This window comes from Calidris pugnax, unplaced genomic scaffold (genome assembly GCF_001431845.1).
Source record: "Calidris pugnax isolate Ruff unplaced genomic scaffold, ASM143184v1 scaffold111, whole genome shotgun sequence".
Lineage (NCBI taxonomy): Eukaryota > Metazoa > Chordata > Aves > Charadriiformes > Scolopacidae > Calidris > Calidris pugnax.
Window position 1 is genome coordinate 2,351,126 of NW_015090872.1, and position 22,431 is coordinate 2,373,556.

At 43.8% G+C, this 22,431-nt stretch overlaps 4 protein-coding genes across 6 annotated transcripts in view; 2 read left to right on the forward strand and 2 right to left on the reverse strand.

Annotated features, from left to right (window-relative positions):
* TIPARP (TCDD-inducible poly(ADP-ribose) polymerase) overlaps positions 1-4,859 on the reverse strand; it is a 41,823-nt gene extending 36,964 nt beyond the window's left edge. The window contains exons 1-3 of one of the 2 annotated variants that reach the window (XM_014945898.1): positions 4,720-4,859; positions 3,842-3,987; positions 2,162-2,240 (exon numbers count right to left, since the gene is read on the reverse strand). The gene's annotated coding sequence lies outside the window, so the exon portion shown is untranslated. Of the gene's footprint in view, positions 1-2,161; positions 2,241-3,841; positions 3,988-4,719 lie in introns of those variants that run through there. The other variant, XM_014945899.1, reaches the window with a different exon arrangement.
* Positions 4,860-4,986: 127 nt separating this feature from the next.
* Positions 4,987-8,402, forward strand: LOC106890241 (syncytin-1-like). The gene is made up of 2 exons (XM_014945902.1): positions 4,987-5,220; positions 6,092-8,402. Exon 2 carries the CDS (start codon positions 6,229-6,231, stop codon positions 7,660-7,662), a length of 1,434 nt encoding a protein of 477 aa, XP_014801388.1. The 5' UTR covers positions 4,987-5,220; positions 6,092-6,228; the 3' UTR covers positions 7,663-8,402.
* Positions 8,403-8,870: 468 nt separating this feature from the next.
* SSR3 (signal sequence receptor, gamma (translocon-associated protein gamma)) lies at positions 8,871-12,104 on the forward strand. Its single transcript, XM_014945903.1, has 5 exons — positions 8,871-9,058; positions 9,706-9,832; positions 10,243-10,341; positions 10,754-10,885; positions 11,571-12,104. Exons 1-5 carry the CDS (start codon positions 8,920-8,922, stop codon positions 11,635-11,637), a joined length of 564 nt encoding a protein of 187 aa, XP_014801389.1. The 5' UTR covers positions 8,871-8,919; the 3' UTR covers positions 11,638-12,104.
* Positions 12,105-14,642: 2,538 nt separating this feature from the next.
* The window catches only part of KCNAB1 (potassium channel, voltage gated subfamily A regulatory beta subunit 1), a 69,984-nt gene continuing 62,195 nt past the window's right edge, over positions 14,643-22,431 (reverse strand). For both annotated transcript variants that reach the window (XM_014946066.1, XM_014946067.1), the window contains exons 9-14: positions 20,463-20,548; positions 19,310-19,430; positions 18,714-18,808; positions 17,288-17,408; positions 16,817-16,905; positions 14,643-16,133 (exon numbers count right to left, since the gene is read on the reverse strand). In XM_014946066.1, coding sequence (XP_014801552.1) covers positions 16,044-16,133; positions 16,817-16,905; positions 17,288-17,408; positions 18,714-18,808; positions 19,310-19,430; positions 20,463-20,548 — 602 coding nt within the window. In that variant the 3' untranslated portion in view covers positions 14,643-16,043. The remainder of the gene's footprint in view (positions 16,134-16,816; positions 16,906-17,287; positions 17,409-18,713; positions 18,809-19,309; positions 19,431-20,462; positions 20,549-22,431) is intronic.

The window sequence follows — 22,431 nt, forward strand, 5'->3', positions numbered from 1 at the left end:
AATTCATTTCCCAAATAAAAAGTGTTGGAAAGGAGAAGGAGGTTTCCTCCATGTAAGAGGAAACATGGAAAGAAATCTGTCCAGATCTCTTCTAGCTAGAATGAGGAGAATAAACAATTTTCCCTGATAATTGCCATAGACAGCTGCAAGATTAAGTTGCAGTCAAAAACTTTTTAGACTGTATCTATACTACTAGGAAGTGTTTTCAATTTCAGTGAATTACTTAAGGTAAAACAACAGAGTAAACAGAGGTCATCCAGATATGTGAAGTGAAATGGTTCAGCTAGAACAATTAAATAGGGCAAAAGGAAATGATCACCCCCAGAGGACTTGGCAGTGAAATAGTTACTGAAAGCAAATAACAGATATCGCTTCTATACTTAACAAAAACCCTTTTAGAGAAGCAAACAAAACCAGAATGTTGGTAAATAAGCAGTAAAATTAATGGCTGCAAGGTCAGCCAAGTTTTTGCTTTAGATGTAGATTCACAATGTAGCTGGACATGGAACATGAAAAGGGATTTTCATACGAGTGGGATCATTCCCTTGGCTGCAGTATGATTTAAACTAAAATCCATATAGTACTAGCATATAGATAATGAATAATAAATTGAAAAACATGCAAGAAACTGCACAGATGCTTCAACTCCACAGTAAAACATCAAATCCAGGGTAAATACCGACATAAGGCCGAAGGCACAAAATCCTTGTTGGGCTAACTTAAAAAGACGAAAACATACACACCCCGAAGTATAATAAAATACACACCACTGGTACTGTTGAAAAAAGCATGCCCAAGCATCTGCAGACAACATCAAAGAAATGAGACTCTCCTTTTCTAAAAGACAGCTGGACTCATTGCTGTCTTACATACTATAAGCGGTTGAAATAAACAATTTTAAAATGTCAGGTATCTCAAATGTATCTCTGAAGATTTACTCTGACAAACTAATGTTACAAAAGCAAAGAACAGAGAGGGTGTATCAAAGTCCATGTTGAGAACATTTGTTTAGTTATAGAGATATTAAGGGTATGCACTAATTCCACACAGCACAGAATGTTCTGCATTACTTTTACGAACACGAATTGTACAGGAACAGAGATCAGTTATAATCACCACTGGGTAACATGTATTTTAATCACAAATATTATTTTCTGTGGGACCCTGAGAAGATTCTTGCCAGTTAGTATTTCTTTTTGATACAACTGGTACTGCTGGAATGTGATAGTGATCACTGTCTTGAAAAAGACACATTTCTGTCTGAAGGTTTTTGAGAATTTTTCTGTTAAACAAGATGTCAGCTACTACAGTAACAAACAACAGAGCAATTCACTTAGCCATAGGAAATACTGGAATGTCCTAGTATTAACACTAGATGACAGCAAAAATGGTCTGTTCACACACAATGTATTAATCTCAAGGGACTTTTTTCCACAGGTTTTGCAAGCTAAAGGCCAGTTATCAAGAGCCGTTTAATTAGATTAGGATGACTGTATACCCAACCAAGCTGTAAGAGGTTGTAATCTTTTCAGTAGAGCAATGCCAAGAAAGAACCATAGCTCAAAGCAACACAGAATTTTCAATATGGTTGAGAAGTTTTACTCGCAGAAACAATCTCTGTGTGTTCCCAAGGGTTTAGGCAGGCAGAGCCAGGCAAGCGTGATCAGAACCTGACAGAAAGGTCACTGTATGCAACAGTAAGAAACATGGCAAATGTAGTCTGCAAGAACTGCTACACAAGATTCTGTACTATGTTAATTTGATGGAATGCATAAATAAAAAGAGGGAGAGAGAGAAATAAACGGATGTTCAGAAATTTACTAACCAACCACCTGTAACAATCATGATGTTCAAGACTGTTGGCTACGTAAGTACAGCTACATAACCTCTGGCACCCACCTTGGGAATACCCAACTCCTGCCACCCCACACACAGTCCAGATATCAGTTACATCTGTGGTATTCCTGCACCGACCTCCTGGAGACACATGGCAGAAAAGGAACCATTACCTGGTCAAAACAACTCCATATCACTGTATTGCTCTTTGCTACTGGAGTTACAATGACTCACAGCTCTCCAGTCCCAGAGCATATATTCCAGGCACTGTTAAGATGCCAGAAAGACCCACCACAACAGCTTCCCGGTTCTGTTCTTGACCCACCTGAAGTTGCTCCCAATCTGTGCTCTCTTACAGGAGTTTCCCCTTCTGCACACAAGGGATTCTTTCAGGATTTCAACACCTAAAGGAAGAGATGGCACAAATTAACCAACTGAAAAACCCCTAGTAATAAGTTATGGACTCATTAGGATTGTGGTTTGATTTGTTCTTTTGTAAGATAGTCATATTAATGAAAACCATTTTAAACCTTGGGACATTAAGATTCATATTAGCAAAGAAAATGACAAATAAAACCTTGCTGAAGAGCAGACTTATTTACTGTTAATCACCTGCTTTGGAGTTGCTACTTTTCAATCCAACACAAATGTGTTTTGGAGTCTACACTTCGCACAGGTAAGGGGCAACAATAAAACAGACCAAAAAAAAAAATTCTGCTAGGAAATGCACTGTCCTCATCTAAAATTTTAAGTTTGGTCCAGCTTAGAGATTTAGAGAAAAAGCGACTGCAGTAAAGATAACCCTTGTATTTCCACTATATTTATCACTGCTTCTGTGTTTTAGGAAAAAATTTGGTAAGAAATGTATTTCATAAGTTACAAAATAACAGCATTAATATTATCAGAACTTTTGCTTTTGGGTCATGGAGCCATTGTTCCTCTGATTTTGATGCCTGATGTTCCCAACGGCTTCTGAATGAGGATTCAGACAAGGTGCAGTCAGCACAGTGCAGATTTAGGCACCTAAACAAAACCTTGAATTGTTTTGACAGAAATCGGTGGCCCAATTTACTTTTGGGGAAGCAACTATGACATACTTAAAGTGAGTATGAAGCTTCAGTGACAGTTTTGTTGTATGCAGGGTTCTGCTTAAAAATACAGTTTGCTGGTGCCAGGATTTTTAAAAAAGCGAACTGCTCATTTGTTTTTTCAAGAAAATCTTTCATCATTTCACTGCCTAGAACAACGTCATACTTCATCTTAATGGAGAGACAGATAGTCACCAGGAAGATTTTGTTCCAAAACAACAGCATCCTTCCCATGTAAACCCAAACCAAGAACAAAAAGTTAACTTTAATTACACCACAACACAAAATAAGTTTACCCAGACAAGTGGAAGGAAGAAATCTGTGCAAAAACAGAGTCAAGGGCTACATCTGAATCTTGAAATAATCTTTCCCATGAATTCCAACCACTTCATAAAACTCCCACAATGTTCTTTAATAGCAAAATTCTTATGATGGGTGACATTGATCAAGTAGTGGCTTTATCTCCATTGCATTCATTTTTAAGGTGTTTTACAGAGAAACCAAGACTGATCACACCTGGGTGCATACCATCCCCAGTACAGATTTCAGAATGCCATCTAGTGGGCAAGCAGCAGTTCCCACCAGTGGAGGCCAGAAGTGGCAGAACAGGTCGATATAACCCAGAGATGTGGGGCAAAAGGAATAGAGACATTGGAAGGAAGATGTACCCATATGTTTCATGTAACAGATACTCATCAAAAAGAAATAAATCAGCAGCAGTCAGGCATGTTTGCAAGTCCAGTGAAATACACACATGCATCTTTAGATGGAATACCCATCACTGGTATGTGGCTTGTGGCATCGCTCCGGACCGCGGGTGGGTACCACTGCCCGTATGATGAGGAGCAGGGAATGGATGGGGGGAAGGCTGGCTCCCCAGCTGCACACAGGCACGGCTGCCATCAATTGGTACTCACGGGTGCTCCTGCTGGTATTCAGAGCTCCTGCACCTCATCAGAGCGGCTGATGTGTGGGATAACCCAGCTTGGGAATCCCTGCTGCAGGCGTGTTTCCAAGCCAAGAAGGAAGGTCTCGCTAGCAGAAGTGTAACTCCCATAGCTGCCTGTAGATGACACATTAGCAGTATCATTCTGCTAGCATGCTCTGCTCAATACCCTTTGCATCATGGAAATCCACTCAGTTGGTCTTGGAAATTTATTACAAGGTCAAACAGTAGAGTCTTACTGCACTTAAACTTGTTATAAAACTCTATCATAATGAATTATGCCTTTTGATTGTATAAATTTATCTTCATTTCCAGCTAGCATTTCCTTATTGCATGCATCTCATATCTTTTCTTGCAAGGAAAGAAAAGTAACTGGGGAAGTTAATTGGGAATTATTTTAACTAAATTATAAAAAGATACATGCTTTGTTAAATGAAGTTTCCTCAAAAACATTAGAAATACTAAGGAAAAAGCGCTGTCCCAAGAGACAAGGAGTGCTACAGTCACCCCAGGACACTGGGGCAGCCTCCCTAAAGCTCTGTCACACCGGCAAGCCCTCAGCACTCTCCAGCAAGACGCTACTGTCAAGCCCCAAAATTTCTGTGCTCTCCCTCGTGCTGTTATCACTAACTGTGGTGACAAAATCCCTGTGGGCACCGCCTGTGACTCCCCAGGCTGGGGTGTGTCAGGGACAGATCAGGCAACACTTCCAAAAGTTAAAACAATAAGAAAAATCCCAGAGGAAACGCACCGGTTCCCCACGGTGTTTCGCCGCTTCCCAAACTCCAGCCGTTACCGGGAGCCCCGCCGGGAGCGCGGCCTCCGCCGCCCCCTCCACTACTCACTTACCTCGGCCACCGGGGCCCGCAGGCCGCGGCCTCCCGGGAGCTGGGCTGGGCGGCGCCGCCCGGCAGCCCGGGGCGGGGGGCGAGCTGGCAGCGCACCGGGGCGGCCGCGGGGGAGCAACGGCCATAACGGCTGTAACGGTCGTAACGGCCGGGAGAAGCGGCACCTGCCCGTCACCCGGAAGTGCTGTGGGACCGGCCTGCTCCCCCTCCCCTTGCAGGGCCCGACCCGGAAGCGGTCGTAGGAGCCCCCCCCCCCGGCCCCCCAGCTTTGAGGGGACCCCGGGCGGGACCATCTCGGCTGTGTCCGTGCTGCTTTATAAACCCCCTCGAGTTGTAAGATTGTTTCCGCTCCAGTTTGGCAGCCCCGATGGGACCGTCTCTGTCCCTCTGCAGGACCTGCTGAGGACCGGACTCCTCTGGGCGCCCCCGAGATTCCTCGGGAGGACTCTCCCATCAACCAGATCACTGCGGGATAGACGGGGACCATCAATTGATGCAGCAGGTATGTTTTAATTGTAACGAAGGGGATACCTGTAAGTCCTGAGGAGACGTCCTACGGAAGGTAAAGAATCTTTGTACTCCCCCCAGGGAAAGCTCAAGCTTGGGTTAGTGGTGAGATAAATGTATCTCAGCTCATGGTAATTTGGGATCCCTTAGTTCTGACAACAGTACTTGCGTGTGGTGTTGTTATAATCATTGTTATTTGTTGTGTATGTTGTAAGAAACCAATACCATGTTTTTTCCTCTGAGTGATGTTGTCTGCCATAACAACCCTTGTGTGATTGATACGAGTGACTGAGACAGCGTTGCTGTGAAGGGAGTGTGGAGTTCTGATTCCTGGCTCCGCGTTCCCCGTGAGAGAAGTGGCTGGAGATGAACGAAGCCCATGACACACCATAAGGAAGCGTTGTTCGATCCAGGTGTTGATTGGGAATGTCCTCTACACAGGACCGAAGGTGTATCCTGTAATCCTATCTCTGTTATAAAGTGTTTTGCTCGTGACGAGGAGGTTTGGGTAGACTGGGGGGCCAATTTCTGGTGTCCTCAATGTGGGAACTGGTCAGACCGGGAAAAGATTGAACATTTGGGAGAACTAAAATGAGTAATTTGCAGAAATTTGGACAGTGTTAAGAATCAATAATGTACTAATGTATGGGAGGATTGGCAAGAGGTCATACCCTCTCAAGTCCCTGGAGAGGAGCTGGTACTAATGCCTGTCCGTTGTGTAAACGGTGCTGTTTATTCCTAAGGACTATATAATAAGCTTACAGAAACAGCTCCAGGAAGTAGAGAAACTGGTCTTGGGAACTAGAGCTCATGGGTTGGACAGACCAGTACATAATATTGAACCCAGACATTATGTATATGTTAAGTCTTTTGCAGATTCACCGTTGAGGCCGAAGTGGGAAGGTCCCTTCCAAGTACTACTGACCTCTCATACAGCTATAAAAATCAAGGACCGAGCATCCTGGATCCATCATACCAGAGTTAAGAAAGCCCCTAAACCACAATGGAAGTCAACATAAGCCAGACCTTTGAAACTACATATTCAATGAAAAGATGGACGTTAATCATTGCCATCATGGGGTTATGGTCAGGAACTGTGGGAGCATGGGATCAGAACTCATACGTACAAATGACCAAATCGGTAGTAGATAGTTTGAACCTCTCTGACTGTTGGGTGTGCACAGCTCTCCCCAAAGGAAATTTAGAATTTCCACTCCTTGGAATACCAGTGTCTTACGCGAATTGGAGCTGGCCTTATGACAATCTAAACAATTCTACTCCACCTACAGGGGACAGTATTTTATGGAAGGTGGGGGGTGGCTGTGCTCCGAACCAAAGACAATCCCACCTCCCTAATGGTGAAACTCTTTGTTGGGGGCACCAGAGTCCAATACCTCCAAAAGGCCACGAAGTTCCAAGATATACCTGTGGGAATAGTAGTATCTACCCACTTAAATTTGATCTGCAAATATTGGAAAGGCCAATATTCATAAAGAGACACAATGATACCGCCCCAAAGGTTGGAGATTTTAATCTTGACTTAACTGCAGATCTTAATGGGACTATATGTGAAAGGGGGAGGACCATCAATGAGAGCCATGGCGGGTGTCCACAAGCAGTGATAATAGCATTATGGCTCAATTATTCTTATAGTTGTATTCCTGATGGAGTCTGGTGGCTATGTGGGGATGGGCATGCTAGAAAATCATTACCTGACTACTGGGATGGGGTCTGTACGTTAGGATATGTGATTCCCCAGAATAGAATATACAATCACTCGCATCTTCCACCAGGAATTATGCGGACACACTGGCGGAAAGTACGCGAGATCCCAAATAATCCCCTTGCAGAAAGGCCCTCAGCTTTTCATAGCTTTGCGAGATGGCTTTTTGCCCAATTAGGAGTAAGCGAATTAGAAAAGGCTATAGTAAATATTTCAGCCACTATGGAAAAAATTGAGAGTCTTACTGTAGATGCTATCCAAGGACTACAAACCGAAGTATCATCCCTTGGTAAGATGGTTCTACAAAACCGTATGGCCCTGGATTTAATCAAGGCAAAAGAAGGAGGAGTCTGTTTAATAATAAACCAAAGCTGTTGTTCCTATATCAATCAAGAGAAAAGAATTGAGACAGACATAGCACGGATTTGGCAACAGTCAAAAGTATTACATCAAGTATCTCAAGATGACACTTCACTTGGCTCCTCTGATCTTTGGGAAAAATTAACCTCATGGCTACATAATTTTGCTTGGCTTGTTTTATTAATCACAATAATTGCTTTAGGATTTACAGTTTGTATTTTATTTAGATGTTTTCCATGTTGTGCCAAAAGGGCGACAGATGATTATGAATTATGGAAGAAGCATCAACTCCGTCAGAAAATTGAGTCAGGAAAATATTTTAAGAAGTGTTTAGAGAAAGAAAGTATTTTGTAAGAGCAAGTAAATTAATTTACTAATGCATTAGGAAAGGGGGGAATTGGAGCAGGAGCCAGGAACTAAGGGTAAAGCTATAGAAAAGTTACTTAAGAAACATGTATCTTTAGCATGCCAATAGGAACTATATGGTCTGTTGCACAAGATAACAGGAACTTTGAAGCTGAAGTTAGCAGAACACACCTGTCGTGCCTTCAGGAGATGTTCCAACTCATCAAAGGGAAAAAGTTCACCATGAAGAAGACTCGGGGCCTTCCTCCCAAAGACCCCCAAAGGAGATCACCAGGAGGCAGTACGCATACACCCAGAGCAGGAGACATATTTTAATAAATTCCTGGAAACAATTAGAATAATCCCACCTATTCCCAGAACTAATTGTAATAGCCCATCCCCTAACCTCATATATGTATGTTTTGTGTTATAAATCATCCCCTGTTTTGAGAGGGGGTGTGCAAGTTAGGAGGAGAAATCCCCCTTGCACCCGGTGCCGTAATAAACATACCTGTTTATAACTCCCCTCGAGTTGAAAGGTTTGTTTCCACACATCAACTTCAACTAAATTTTAAAAAGATATACACTTTGTTAAATGAAGTTTCCTCAAAAACATTAGAAATACTAAGGAAAAAGCGCTGTCCCAAGAGACAAGGAGTGCTACAGTCACCCCAGGACACTGGGGCAGCCTCCCTAAAGCTCTGTCACACCGGCAAGCCCTCAGCACTCTCCAGCAAGACGCTACTGTCAAGCCCCAAAATTTCTGTGCTCTCCCTCGTGCTGTTATCACTAACTGTGGTGACAAAACCCCCACCGTCTGTGGCTCCCCAGGCCGGTGTGTGTCGGGGACAGATGAGGCAACACTGCCATAAATTGAAACAATAAATAAGAAAAATCCCAGAGGAAACGCGCCGGTTCCCAAACTCCAGCCGTTACCGGGAGCCCCGCCGGGAGCGCGGCCTCCGCCGCCCCCTCCACTACTCACTTACCTCGGCCACCGGGGCCCGCAGGCCGCGGCCTCCCGGGAGCTGGGCTGGGCGGCGCCGCCCGGCAGCCCGGGGCGGGGGGCGAGCTGGCAGCGCACCAGGGCGGCCGTGAGGGAGTCAACGGCCATAACGGTTGTAACGGCCGTAACGGCCGGGAAAAGCAGCACCTGCCCGTCACCCGGAAGTGCTGTGGGACCGGCCCGCCCCCTCCCGGGCTGGCGGGGCCCGACCCGGAAGCGGTCTCGTGTAGCGCTGACGGTGCCACGGTCCGCGTCCCGCCATGGCTCCCAAGGGCGGCCCCGGCGGGCGGCAGCAGTCGGAGGAGGATCTGCTCCTGCAGGATTTCAGCCGCAACCTCTCCGCCAAGTCCTCCGCGCTCTTCTTCGGCAACGCCTTCATCGTCTCCGCCATCCCCATCTGTGAGCGGCGGGGGAGTCCCGGGGCAGGGGGGGGATGGTGATGAGGGTCCCTGAGGCGGGGGGCAGGCCCTGAGGGGAAGCTCAGGGCGGACAGCAGGCCCTGAGGGAGGCCAGGGCCTCCTGACAGCCCCCCTCGGGCTCCTGGCCCGCTGCCGGGTGCGGATGGGGGATCTCGGGGCTGCCGGTGCTCGCCTTGCCCCCCGCCCCGACCAGCTTTGAGGGGACCCCGGGCGGGATTATCTCGGCCGTGTCCGTGCTGGGTGAAACCCGGCTTCGAAGCCGGTCCCGTTTGGAGCAGCGAGGGAGGGTGGTCGGTCTGTGGTTTTAAAGATGGTCGAGGTGGAGTACTGACGTGTCAGCAGCAGCGCCGGGGGAGGCTGGCGGGCTGTCTGCGCCGGGCCGCTGCTCGGCAGGGTCTGACCTGCTCTCCTCGGGCCCCTTTCAGCCAAAAGCAGGTTTCTCTGTTCGAAAGTATTTTTTAATGCAGTCCAGAAACCTCCAAGTGATTTTGCAGGAACTGGGTTTGGTCTGGCAGAGCCAGTGCTGAATTACAGAGCTCATAAGCTACATAGGATTCCTGCGGGGGCATTTCTCTTGGAAAAAAACCTACTCAAAATGTCTTTTTTTTTCTTTCTTTTTCTTTTAAGGGCTTTACTGGAGGATATGGCATATGGATCTTGTTCAGTCCGCGGTCCTGTATAGCGTAATGACCCTCATCAGTACCTATCTAGTAGCTTTTGCCTATAAGAATGTCAAGTTTGTTCTCAAACACAAGTAAGTTTGGTCGCTGTTTGAAGTAGAATTTCATATTAAATAGTTTAATAAAACCAACATTTACAACTCCTTTTTAATGAGTAAGAATGTCTGAAATGTTTCTCCAAAAACTATTTTAGAAGTATAGATGCAGAAGTATCTCCTAATTGTTTTGTCATCTCACTTGTAATTATGGAATAAGCTAGTCTTGTTGGCTAAGAGTATGCTGAAATAGCAAAACTACCTTTGTTCTCAGTGGGTGCTGCCACAAACTATATTTGACTAATGCTTTTAGTAATTTGATTACTACTTGTTGTCCCCTTCAGTTTGCAGTGTCTTGGCTAAGTTTTATTTCTCACTGCAAATACAACTTCCTATAACCCTGGGGGTTTTTTATTTTCATTTTCCAACTTCAATGGTGTTTCTTACAGAGTAGCCCAGAAAAGAGAAGATGCTGTTTCCAAAGAAGTCACTCGCAAGCTGTCTGAGGCAGACAACAGGAAGATGTCTCGTAAGGAAAAGGATGAAAGGTAATCCTCTTTATTCTCTTGTCTCCTTTGTAATACTGCCTGGTATCTTTGAGACTCTAGGCAGGATGTTAGGGACTGTTGCTTGAATGTTGTTTTGTTTTCTGTACATGCATCTAAGGGGTACAATCTCACAAAACACATGATTTATAAAGCACTAGGTTTGATGTGCCTGGTAAAAACAAAGCATAAGTCACTCAAGGGTACGAGTGCATAGCATATGCAGGGTTTTGTCTTTAACTAGTGAGTTGACTGGTAGTTCTTGCTGCGCTCTGTCTTTTGGAAGCTGGCTATGACATGAGCAGCAGTATGTGATTCACTGCACCTCTGGGTGTCAGTCACTTCATAATGGTGGGTGTGACAGGATGTACGTTCATTTAAATATGTTTGAAATAATGTCTCTACTTGTTCCTAGAATTCTGTGGAAGAAAAATGAAGTGGCAGACTATGAAGCAACAACTTTCTCCATCTTCTACAACAATACTCTTTTTCTGGTCTTGGTCATCATTGCTTCGTTTTTTGTGCTGAAGAACTTCAACCCCACTGTGTATCCTTTATTACCATGCTTGAAACAAACCCAGTCTTTTTCCTACTTGTTGTTGTTAGTAGCTGAATTTGTCATGTCAGTTGTGAGATTACTTTGTTGATACATGCAGTTTGTTGTAGTACCTCAGCTTAGGAACACTCCAACATAAAAATAGAGAATACAAAAAAAAGATCTCCCAATCACATAAAAGCTTTACATCTGACACGAGATGTTTTAAGGATATCCCTTGGACAATATACAGGAATTCCTGTGGCTTTGCCATTTCCATTGTAATTGTGAAATGAGGAGGCAGGTCATGTTCTTACAGAAACACTGTCAGTTTGAGTTGCCAGGTGCTCTTACCTTACAGGATTGCTTAATTTCAGTAACTATAGAAGTAAAAAAAGTACTGCCAATCAGGACCACATATGTTAATGGAAGTTCTGCAGTATTGAGCAGTATTTAAAACTACTTTTAAGAACAGGCTAAACTCTACGGATGACATAATTTTGAAGTTAAGTACATTTCAACATCCTACTAACAGTCTTGATTGTCAGCTGTATTTCAAGTTACAATATTGCCATTTTAAAACTCTTACAGAGAAAAACCATTTCAATTCCCTCTTTTTCATAAAACTTCTGCTAAGTGTTCCATACAAAAGTAGTGGTTTCTTTACAAGTACATGTCCTTAACCTTTTCTCTGCAGCAATTATATTCTTTCTATAAGCGCTTCATCTGGACTGATTGCCCTGCTCTCTACAGGATCCAAGTAGACAAAAAAATCCCACCAGTTTATTTCTGTGAGAGGGTTCAACTGCCATACAAACGTTTAAAGGTGGAATGGGAATCCCTTTTTTTAATAGTGTGACTGCTTGAGAGTATGTGGGGGGGAGGGTTTGAATCCAAAACGACTGAATTATATTTAGTTTTGGTATCTTTACATGGTATTATTCAATAACTGAGCAATTTTTTTTTTTTACTTAGCAATGAAAGGAAATGGTGTGTGAGCAGTTACCAGCCCACCTTTGGGAAGCACTGCTGGGTGTGATGGTACTGCAGGCCTTTAGCCAAGCACACCACAGCAGCACAAACGGTTGTCCTTAAAACCTGTAACAGAATTCCCCTGGGAGTTTGGTGACTGGTATAAGAGCCAAACTCCCTCATCATAAAAAGCGACAATCCACCATTTACCATTGTAACTTGAGAAGTTTTAATAAAAAGGAGGCTTTTTGTCATTTAATTAATTGTATTTCATTTCTTAATTTTATTTTTTTTTTTTTAAAAGAATATTTTCATGGGCAAGCAGCGTGTGTAGCTTTGTGGACTCTTTCTGCTTCCAGAAGAGAGGAGTCTTCTGGAAGTCACAACATATATATTGTTTTCATTGGAAATACTCTTCAATTTTCAGTAACTTGAGAGTTAGGACAAAACTAAGACTCTTAGAAAAATGCTTTTGAAGTGGTTTGATCATACTAGGTTGTTGGTTGTTTTTTTTCTTTTTCATTCATCTCAAAAGTTGTAAATAAATATAAAAAACCCCACTTGCCGGTTTTCCTGGCACAGCTTAACAAAAATGCTTTAGCTGGCTTTTATAATGGGTTTATCAGACAATCCTTTTCCTTTTTTTCATGCTATCAGTAAAGCAGCTGTTATGTTAAAAGCTCTACTACTGTTGATAGAAATGCATTGTGGAAGTTGCAACTATTGCCATTACAGATTCAGAATCCTAAGCAGGGAAGAAAGAGAAAGCTTAGTCAGATTTAATGTAGCAATTACTTTGGTAATCTTTAGTTCAATAAGATTTGTATTTATGTAAAATGAAGACTCTGAAGTGCAGGAAACTGTATCTGGCTTGCCTTACAGTATGCTGAGTGTGTAATGCCTCTGTTTCTGACAAACACAACCAAGACAGTCTCACAAAACTGTTACCTGATTACCCAGTGCCTGCTGACTACTACACTACTTCTCTCTCCAGCATCCTTTGGGATTGGGGTTTGGATGAGGGTCCTAAATCTCAACATGCCACTGCATAATTTACTTTTACTTCCCAGTAAAGGTAATAGTGTTCACGTGCTTGCATCATAAAAATTCCAGTGGGTTTGGTGCACTTTAGAGCTGCCATTGAAATTACTTTTCTGGTCACTCATTTAACACTCTTCAAATTAACTTGATTGTTTTCCCTCAAAATACGTGGAGTTTTCTTTATCACTTCTGCCTGCTTATTGACTACTGAGGGGAGACTTGCTCCTTTCAATATATTGCTGGTACCTGCCTTTCATAATTTTACTTTCCTTGGCCTGTCACTTATTATAAAGGGTATAATTTGTATGCATTTAGTCTAAGTATTTAGCACATGTAAAACAAATTTCTAACAAACTTCTATAAATGGTCAGAATCAAACATGAGACTAAGTTGACTGCTCAGTTGCTGTTTTGCTCATCACTGGAGATTTGCTCAGCTCCTACCAAAAATACACAGCACTTAAATTCAGGCCCATGAGCAGACAACACTAATGTACTCATTTTAGTTGTCAGTGTTGGTAGGGATAAGAGTGCCCTGTCGGGTGTTTCAGAAGGTGGCAGGCGTATTTTCCAGGAACTCTGCCGTCTAGAGAAAAGTGATTTGAAGCAGCGCTTTCTTCTGCTATTACTGTCAGTTCGCTGAGTCTTTTATTAACAGCTTTTCATCTTACCTTAGTTTTCTGCTGTTGACAGTTGCTGAGGCCTGGAGCATCGCGTGTGTCAGAATTTTCTGGGGAGAGAATGTTGCAGCATTGACAACCTGAAAGAAAAGCGGGTGGGTGGGGTAGGTTGTTTTTTACAGAAAGCCTAGTCTTTTCTTTTTCTGTTGAAAGCAGTGGGGATTTTGTGGGTTTGCTTTTTTTTTTTTTTAGTTATTATTATTTTTGTTTGCTATGAGGCTGGTTATTTTTTCTCTCACACTCCCCATAGCCGCACCCAGTTTCTTCAGTATAATGCTGAAGCCTAAAGCTAGGCTGCTGCTTGGCATCCCATTGCCCTCAGAGCATTAGCCAAGCTGACTTTTAAGCTTTTGCTCTAAGTGAGGGACAGTGCCATCTCATTTTCAAATATTTAAAGAAAATATTGGGGGAATTATTATATTTTTAATATGTTGCTAGATTCCCAGGTATCTGATAAAGGGAAGAGAAAAAATTAAATTGTACACCCAGAGGTAAGAAAAGGAACTAGTCTGCTACGGGAAGAAGAATTATACTGTTAGAACAATAAAGCTGTTAACTCTGTAGTGGTCAAAGCCTTTGCACTGCCCATGAAGCAGATTTTAAATTATATAAATAGTTAATTTTCACAGCAAATACTGCAGAGTTAGGGGATGTGGCCCAGGGCAGTGAAAGCAATACCAGGAAGGTGAGCAGTACTTCAGTGGTGGTCTCCACCTCCACCAGCTGTGACTGACCAGGGTCTCTTTGCAGAGGCTGGTGGCTGAACTGCAGTGGGGTCTCAGTGAACTGTCCGGAAGACGTTCACATTGTGTTTATTTTGGACCAAAATGTTGCATACAACTGCTGTCTGCCTTAGCAGACCAACTTCTAGAAGTACCTTCTCGGAGATGCGCAGCCAGACCAGCCCTTTGCTTCTCAGCTACCCTCCTCTGCCCGAGGTCATTGTCCCTTGCCCAACCTGGGTACAGCTGAAGAGATTAGTGTTCCCCTGTGGAACGATACACATCCATTTTCAACACAAATCACTGCCGTTTCAAAATCAGTCTCGCTGTTAGTAACAGGTCTCTAAGTATAAAATTAGATGCACAAAATGCCTTTATTGTGTCCAAGCAGAAGTCAACGTCAGACTGCATTTCTGGATACACAGCGGCTAAGTTCATTTACACATACCATAGCTCATTGGATTAAATACAGGAGAAGACAACCCAAGTGCCCACAGGAAGGCTGCCCACGCTCTGCAGATACCCTGGAGTTAAGGGGACTAGAATACAAGGGTCCTACAAATACTGTACATAGCCGTACCCCTGGGAAGTATGTGCCCAAAGTACGCAGACTCAGTACGAGAGAGAACTACTTACTGAAATCATAAGGTGCCTTTTACAAAGCAAATTCCTGGTAAAATATGATGTCGTTCTTAAGATGGGCAAATTAATTTTCCACTCCTGTGGAGAGATGAAATGCTCACCAAAAAAACCCCTACCTGTTTAAAATGTGTCTTAAAAATACTATGCATTTACTTATGCCCGATTCCAGAACAAGTTAAAGCAAATGTAGCCCTCCAAAGTACATACCTGATTTTTTTCTGGTATTTTTCAGCAGCTATATATTATATATATATATATATATATATTTATAAGTACCTATATCCTTAAAAGCTCATAAATATTGAAATTTGCCGTAGCTATGTCTACAAGCAGGCAAAAGTAGAGGCAGGTTTCTACAGATGCAAAACCCGGTATTTTGCCATAGATTTCTTGGTTTAAGGTTGATGTAGAATTAGAATTTTGCAAACAGCTGTTGTTTTTATTCACCTGACATGCGTGTTCAGGTTTTCTAACTGTGCTCTTCTGGCTTGTACTCAGAAATACTTCCCAGGAGCACTCTGCACCTAAAATAACTGTATAGTTAGGAGCTCAGCTATCTAATTTCTAACTAATTCTCTGTCTTACATTTTTTTCTTCAACTACAAACAAAATCTAAAGCATATATTCAGCATAAAAAAGAAAACGGAAAATTTGAGCTTGCCCCTTCTGTCTGTTAACCTGAAGAAACTTCATAGTTGAGATTTCCCAAATGTGGTTTTATTAAAACCTTAAGTTGTATCTGGCTTTTCTTCATTGAAAAAATAGATCTGTACATCCTTCTTTAATTACCAAGTACCTGAAGGTTATAAATTATTTTTTGCTTTACATGTGTTTTTCACAGCACAAGCATGAGGTGCTAAGAGTAAAGTAAAAATTAATGAATTTGGTCGAAGGTAAGAAAATACAAGATTATTCTCAGTTAGAAGAGAGATCAACTGTGCTTTTAAATTTCACTGCAGATTAGTAGCAACAGCACACATCTCGAAGGATCCAGTGACAGTAGACACCGAGCAGCAAGCTGCTGAATGATTCTTATGACCGGATATTAATTCGGGGCTGTACTTCTGTACAGAGCACTTCTAAACCATGCAGTCCAGGTAATTCATGCATTGCATTATGATCTGTAGTCCTTCTTGCTGTAGGGCTTATTTCCCAGAATATTATCTATTTCATTTACAATATGGGATGTCATCTTTGGAAGGACCTAGGGGTAAGAGAAAACCAATGTTTAATCAAGCTTCTATTAAAGGTTTTTCCAAGTTTAAATCTAGATTTTATCAAAGAACATTTCCTCTGGCTTTTTGTGTGACAGGTATTTAAACATTCAGCTAATACTTTTTTTCCTTTAAAGGAGAAACTACTGTAGTGTCTTTACCCAGTGAGAGAATCACAGAAGTGTTCCTAATCTTCTTCTGCACGATATTGCTCAGCTGCAGTGGAAAGCAAGCTGGTGGCAAGAACATCAGAGGAAGCTCTTGTTGTGAAAAGCAACAGAGAATAATTTAGGTGGGTGCAGGTGACATGTGCCCTGCGGGAGACTTGGTGCAGAATTTATCACAACATGTCCTGAAATCGGGTCGCTTGCTTTTATCTAAAAGTAGGCTTTTAGATCAATAGTAGAAAAATGCTGTTGATGCCACCCTCTTGTTGTTATAGCTATATGGCTATAGCTACCACAAACGGTGGTAAATCAAGGTGATGGACCATAGGTTTGCCTAATTAACGTGCCTAACTAGAACTGGAAGATGTTGAAAACAAAATACAAAGTATTAAAGCTACATTAAGAGATGCACTAGCATCAAGGTGTGCTGGTGTTACCCCCAAAGGGAATTGGTCAGTGGCGAACCCCCCCACCTCTATTGAGGTGCCACCACCACTTGCACTTGCCTGTATGGCTCCGAGGTTCTCTATGAGCTGCTCTGGGTTGGAAGATCCTAGAAGAACAGAGCTCACTCCCTCGTTTCTCAGGCACCATGCTGGGAATAAAGGCACAAGACGGTCAGGAACACGGGCTTCACGACACGGCATTTACTCCAGATACTAAAGCTTGTCAGAGCTTCTAGTTCTATTTGAAAAATAATGACACTATTACTTGTCAACCTTCACTTTACTCCTCCAGCACTACCAAGAAGATGCACAGGTCAGTTAACAATACTGATACTTAAATGATGGGAGCACTAAGGGAACGCCTGTAGCTTTAGAGGTTTGTACAAGGTTTCATAAGGCACAAACTTTGGGTCTGCATTTCAGAGTGTTACCCTTTGCACTACGAGGATGTGAGCCAGGTGATGCATGTGTGGCACCAGAAACAGGCCAAGACACAGGGACAGTGGTCCTGTCCCCCACCCCGTCACCTACCGACAGCCAGCTGAGGCAGTGTGCAGCCCAGGCGCTCGGCGATGGGCGACAGGTCTTTCAGCTTCACCTGCTGCTTTCTGCCTTCCTCACTGATGATTTTCTCTTTCAGCCACTGGTAGCACTGCAGAGGAATTACATTGCAATCGCCTGTTAGCTGTAATCTCCCAAAGTGGAACATTTAAGGTAATTATAAACAGCTCTTAAAAAGTCACAGCCAACCCAGGAGGTAATGGGGGCTGAATAACACAATGCTTTGCTATTCAAAGCAATTACAACAGGACCAGGATGTTTCCTGCAAGAGCCTATGTCTGTATCTCTCTGGCTTTACGCAACTCATGGGCTCAGTCCGGAACCTGGAACCTCCCCAGTTTTGTTTTTGGACCACTGGATCCCATCACAGAGTGGAAAAAAAAAGTGAAATATTAGTCAACTTGAGAACATTTTGACACACAGACTCCCAAAAACATTTTGAGAGAACATCTGATCTTGTTCAAGATTTATTACTACCATTCAAGTTTAGAAAATTTATTTAACGATGCCGAGATTTTAGTTCTCCCAGCTCCAAACTTGAAACTTGATTCTGCTTCACTCTCATCAATTTAATTTGGACTCCTCCCTGCAATGCTACCCACTTTGCTAGCTTTTACCAAATATTAATAATATATTTTATTTTGGAAAAAAAAAATCTCAAATGCAATGAAATACCACATTTGAAAATGCTGCCCTTTGTAAGTCAGTCAGTGTAGACTGCACCTGTCCTTCAAAAAGCAGCAAGATGAGCAAAAACCAGCAAGGGGACTTGGATCTGTCTGCTGGCAACTGTCACATGGCGTTAGCTTTTGCCCATCAGCTGATACAGAGCCTCAAATACAGGTTTGGTTGAGTTTTTCTCTAAATCCATGATGTTTTAATGCGCTGCTGTTTTTCAAACCACTAATTAATATGCCTGCCAATATGGGAAGAGGCCCTGTAACATCCAATAAAAGTAAAACCAGGATAATTGTGGGAGAAACCAAGCCCTGTGGTGACCATGGTGCTGCGTGTGGTGAAGAGGTTTTACAGCAGCTGTGTCAACCGGCCAGGAACAAAAGCAACAGAAACCCCAGGCTCGTGCCTTCTCATTGACAATGTCCAGGTGATGTAAGGTGGTGACAGCATCTTTCATCAGAGCCTGGCTCTGATGGCACGCTGCCCCACTGCCAGCTCACAGCCCTCAGCTCACTGCAGTGGGGAACCCAAAGCATCTCTATAACCCAGATTCTCCCGCTCTTTGGAGCATGGTTGCCAGAGAAACCGAGCAGATCCATCAATACAGCAGCACTCAGGCCAGCCTTCTCACGAGGGAACTGTTTTCCCTTTGTTATTTTCCTGCCCTCACAAAAGCAGCACATCTAGTTTTCTCAAACGCGCAACAAAAAAACCATACCTTTAGTGCAGCCCTTGAGCTTTCAGGAACCCCGTTGCCATATTTCCCTGAGATGATCCCACAGGCTAGTGGAGACCACGTCATTGCTCCGACCCCTGCAGAGAAAGCAGTGAAGGAGATTTTAGCAGATTGGGAGAAGTCAGAGTTGTATCAGAAATAGGACTTTCAGTTAAAAACATAAAAGCAAAACAATTGCTGCTTGTTTCTATTGCCACTGGCAGTGATGTTCACTTAATGATGCATCAGCAGCATCTTCCTGGAAGACACTGACTAGTTTATTAATCCAAAACCTTCTTGTGAGAGCCTCCAGCCCCATCCTGGCTCCTGCTGCATCAAAGTACCTGAATTCCTGCTTCTCAGCCCAGGCATCTCCTACACCCATGCTGCCTTGAGTCTCACACCTATTATATTAGCACCTATTTCTATTAAGGGCAGGGTAAGCTGGTTTTTCCTTTAGGTTATTAGATAGATACTTCTCTGTCCCCTTCAGATCCAGGGGAGGAGAGCACTGTTCCCATCTAGAGCCCCAGATCAGCCTGCTCCATATTTCTTTCTGTAAATGAAATAGCCAAAAGGCACAGCAGTCTCGGTCTCACCTATTTTATGATATAATTCCGGCAGCTGAACCTCCACTTTCTCTCTCTGAAAAAGATGGTATTCAGCTTGTTCACACACAGGTGGTATCATGTTGAACTGCCTGGCTACGGAGTAGGCTTCCTAGAGAAAGGAAATTAGTAGATGAAATACTTCAGGAAGTAAAACATAACCTACCAGCCAACATGCCTTGAGTGTACAGGAGCCAACAAACTCAAGTTTTGCTGTCCCTTAGCAAGGCCACACACATCCCCAGGAATGCCACCCCAGAAACACAGCCCCATCCCTGGCTGTGCTGCCCCTGCTGCAGTGAGGCACGTGCCCACCTTCTGCCTCCTCCAGCCCAAAGCTGCTTCAGCACCAGTGCAGCAACAAGCCAAACATCTTCCCAGCTGGGATGGCTGGTGTTGAGCTTCTTTGTCATGTTTTGATCCCACCTCAAGAAGCAGGGACTGGCAGGGTGCTCCTGGCATCTCTTAGAATCATAGAATGGTTTGGGTGGGAAGGGACCTTGAAAGGTCATCTAGTTCAATTTCCCCTGCCCTGAGCAGAGACATCTTCCACCAGATCAGGTTGCTCAAAGCCCCATCCAACCTGGCCTTGAACACCTCCAGGGATGGGACAGCCACAGCTTCTCTGGGCAGCAACAAATGCTTCTGACAAAACGTTATGGATGAGCCATCAGAATGCTGGTTCCCCCAGTCTGGGGCTTTTCAGGTAAAGCCAGTTAGGAGGTCCCTGCAGCCAAGCAGGAATATTTCCCATCTGCACCTCTAGACAGGACACAAGCAGAGAAGCGGGGACTGTTCCCTGTCATGAAGCTGCTGCCAGGAGCCACATCATAAATGGGGCATTAGTGGCCACAGGTAAGGACATCAAACAGGCAATTTGCTAGAAGTCTTTAAGTCAGCCAAATAAAGCCAAATTGAAAAAAACCTCAAATAAATGATCCAAGACACCCAAGCCAACTAGATCAGCCCATCTTCTCCTACTTGACATTGGACACAGGTGAAAATATGTTGGATGGAGTAAAACACAAACATCCCCAGCCCAGACCTACGCTTGCAGTCCAGCTCCCAGCGTGGCTTTCAGCAGACTCTGCAGCCTGGAAACACAATTACCAAGTGTAAACGCTTTCCTAAAAATTGACTTTACCATGATCTCCATAGCGCTCCAGCGGGACGTCCCCCAGTACATCGCCATGCCTTGATTTATGACATGTGTCATCGCTCGGACGATTTCTAAAGGAGGAAAAAAACCCCAAAAGTATGAAAAGTGCAGAGGCCAATTTTTCAGCACTAAATCCTCCCAAAGACACTTATAAACATCAAATACACTGACAAGCCACTGACAGTTTTGCATTAAGCACTATTTCTGCCGTGTTCTTGTGCTTGAGTGTGGACGAGAAAGCGTTAGCAGTATGAATGTAAAGAATTCTAACCTGCAGTTGTTTAAAAACTTCTTTTACTAGCTGGCTATTGCCTACCTCCACCTTATAACATTTCTTTTAATATTTAACACAAGAGGGCAGCACAGTCGAAAAATAAACTGAAAACAAATTTAAAAAAAAATCTTATTACTAAAAACACATCTCTGCTTACTGTTTGCACCCCATTTTTAAGGCTGATTTCTCCCTGGGAGCAGCATGTTGGGTACACGGCCAGTGCCCATCACATCTCTCTTGCAAAGGAGCCAGGAACTAAGCGAGGTCCCCAGAGCTGAGCAGGGTCTGGGGTCTGGCGGAGTCTGCAGCCCTGGGGTCACAGTCCCCATGAGATGATAAACAACTACCCTGGTTGCAGTAGTAAATCAGAGGAACCAACAGTCTACATCTATGTGACAAATTTTCAACCTATCAAACTATGGTGGAACAAAGCTCCAATTGGAAGTAGGGCTGTGTGGAGAAACCCTGGGTATTTATTACATCCCTTGGGGTACCTGCTGTTGCAGGTACTTGCTGGCTCCAGGCGTCACTGTCTCAAGATCAAGAGCCTTTTATATCATAAGGATTCTCAAATTATGGTGAGGGGGGAAGAGCTTGGCAGAGTGGAGATAACACTGCCAATCTTGACATTACTGCGAAATTTCTTCTGCAGTGACAAGCAGCTGAAGACGATGAAGTCTCCATTGATAACCTCAGAGGACTGTAGAAGAGAGACCCTGCCTCTTGCACTGAGCTTCTGCCCTACCACTGAGAAGAGATATTTCCTCTCCAGGGAAATGTTGCCTTGAGGAGCTTTTTCCCCTGACAAAGGGTAGAGATTTTGGGTTTGTTTTTTCCCCGCTTCGTTTTGACCAAAGCCACACTCTTCTCTATTTCTGAGCACTTTGTTCTCGGACATGTACTAGTCCAACAAACTACCCCGTTACCAAGCAGCCATCCTGCTCCCCACGGGTGTGTGTGTGCGACGGGCAGCTGCACGGCAATCCCTCTCTCCCTCCTCGGCAACGCCGCCTTCTTACTGGGTCTAGTTTTCTATTTTTGCTGCGCTCCCATTTAGGAATTTTGATAAGCGTTTCATCATACGCCTCTTACGCATTTTGGTCCATGGTTGTTTTCATTTCTCCCACCTCTACTCCTTTGAAGAAAAACTGAAGTCAACTCAGGAAAAAAATAAAATAAAATATGTATCTTCTTGTTTACCCGAGCCTGGTGATGGGAGTGTTTGTGAAGAGCACATGCCTGGACCACTCAATCTGCCACCTGGGTGGCACAAATGACATCACTTAAGAGATTATTTTTTTTTAAACATAAACAAATGGTTCAAAACACATAAAATAGCCTCCAGCAGCATAATAATAATTTTGAAGTAGCTTAAAGTTCCCATGTCACCTTCCCTTCCTGCTTGCAAGGGCTGACCATGCAGCAGGCGCCTGGTCCCCTGGCACAGTGACAACAGGGAGTCTCACCAGGGGACCCTCCTTCCCCACCACCAGAGCTGCTCTGCTCCTCTGCTGGAAAAGCTGATTGAGATGATGAAAAGGATCTGCTAGCACAGCTGGGGCATCACATCTCCAGCCTGACTAATGAAGCACGGAACTTGCAGGAATTCAGGAGAGAAGCACAGATCCTTCCCCATCACTTGTCTCCCAAGGTCTCCATTTTGGGGGGGGGGGGGGGGCC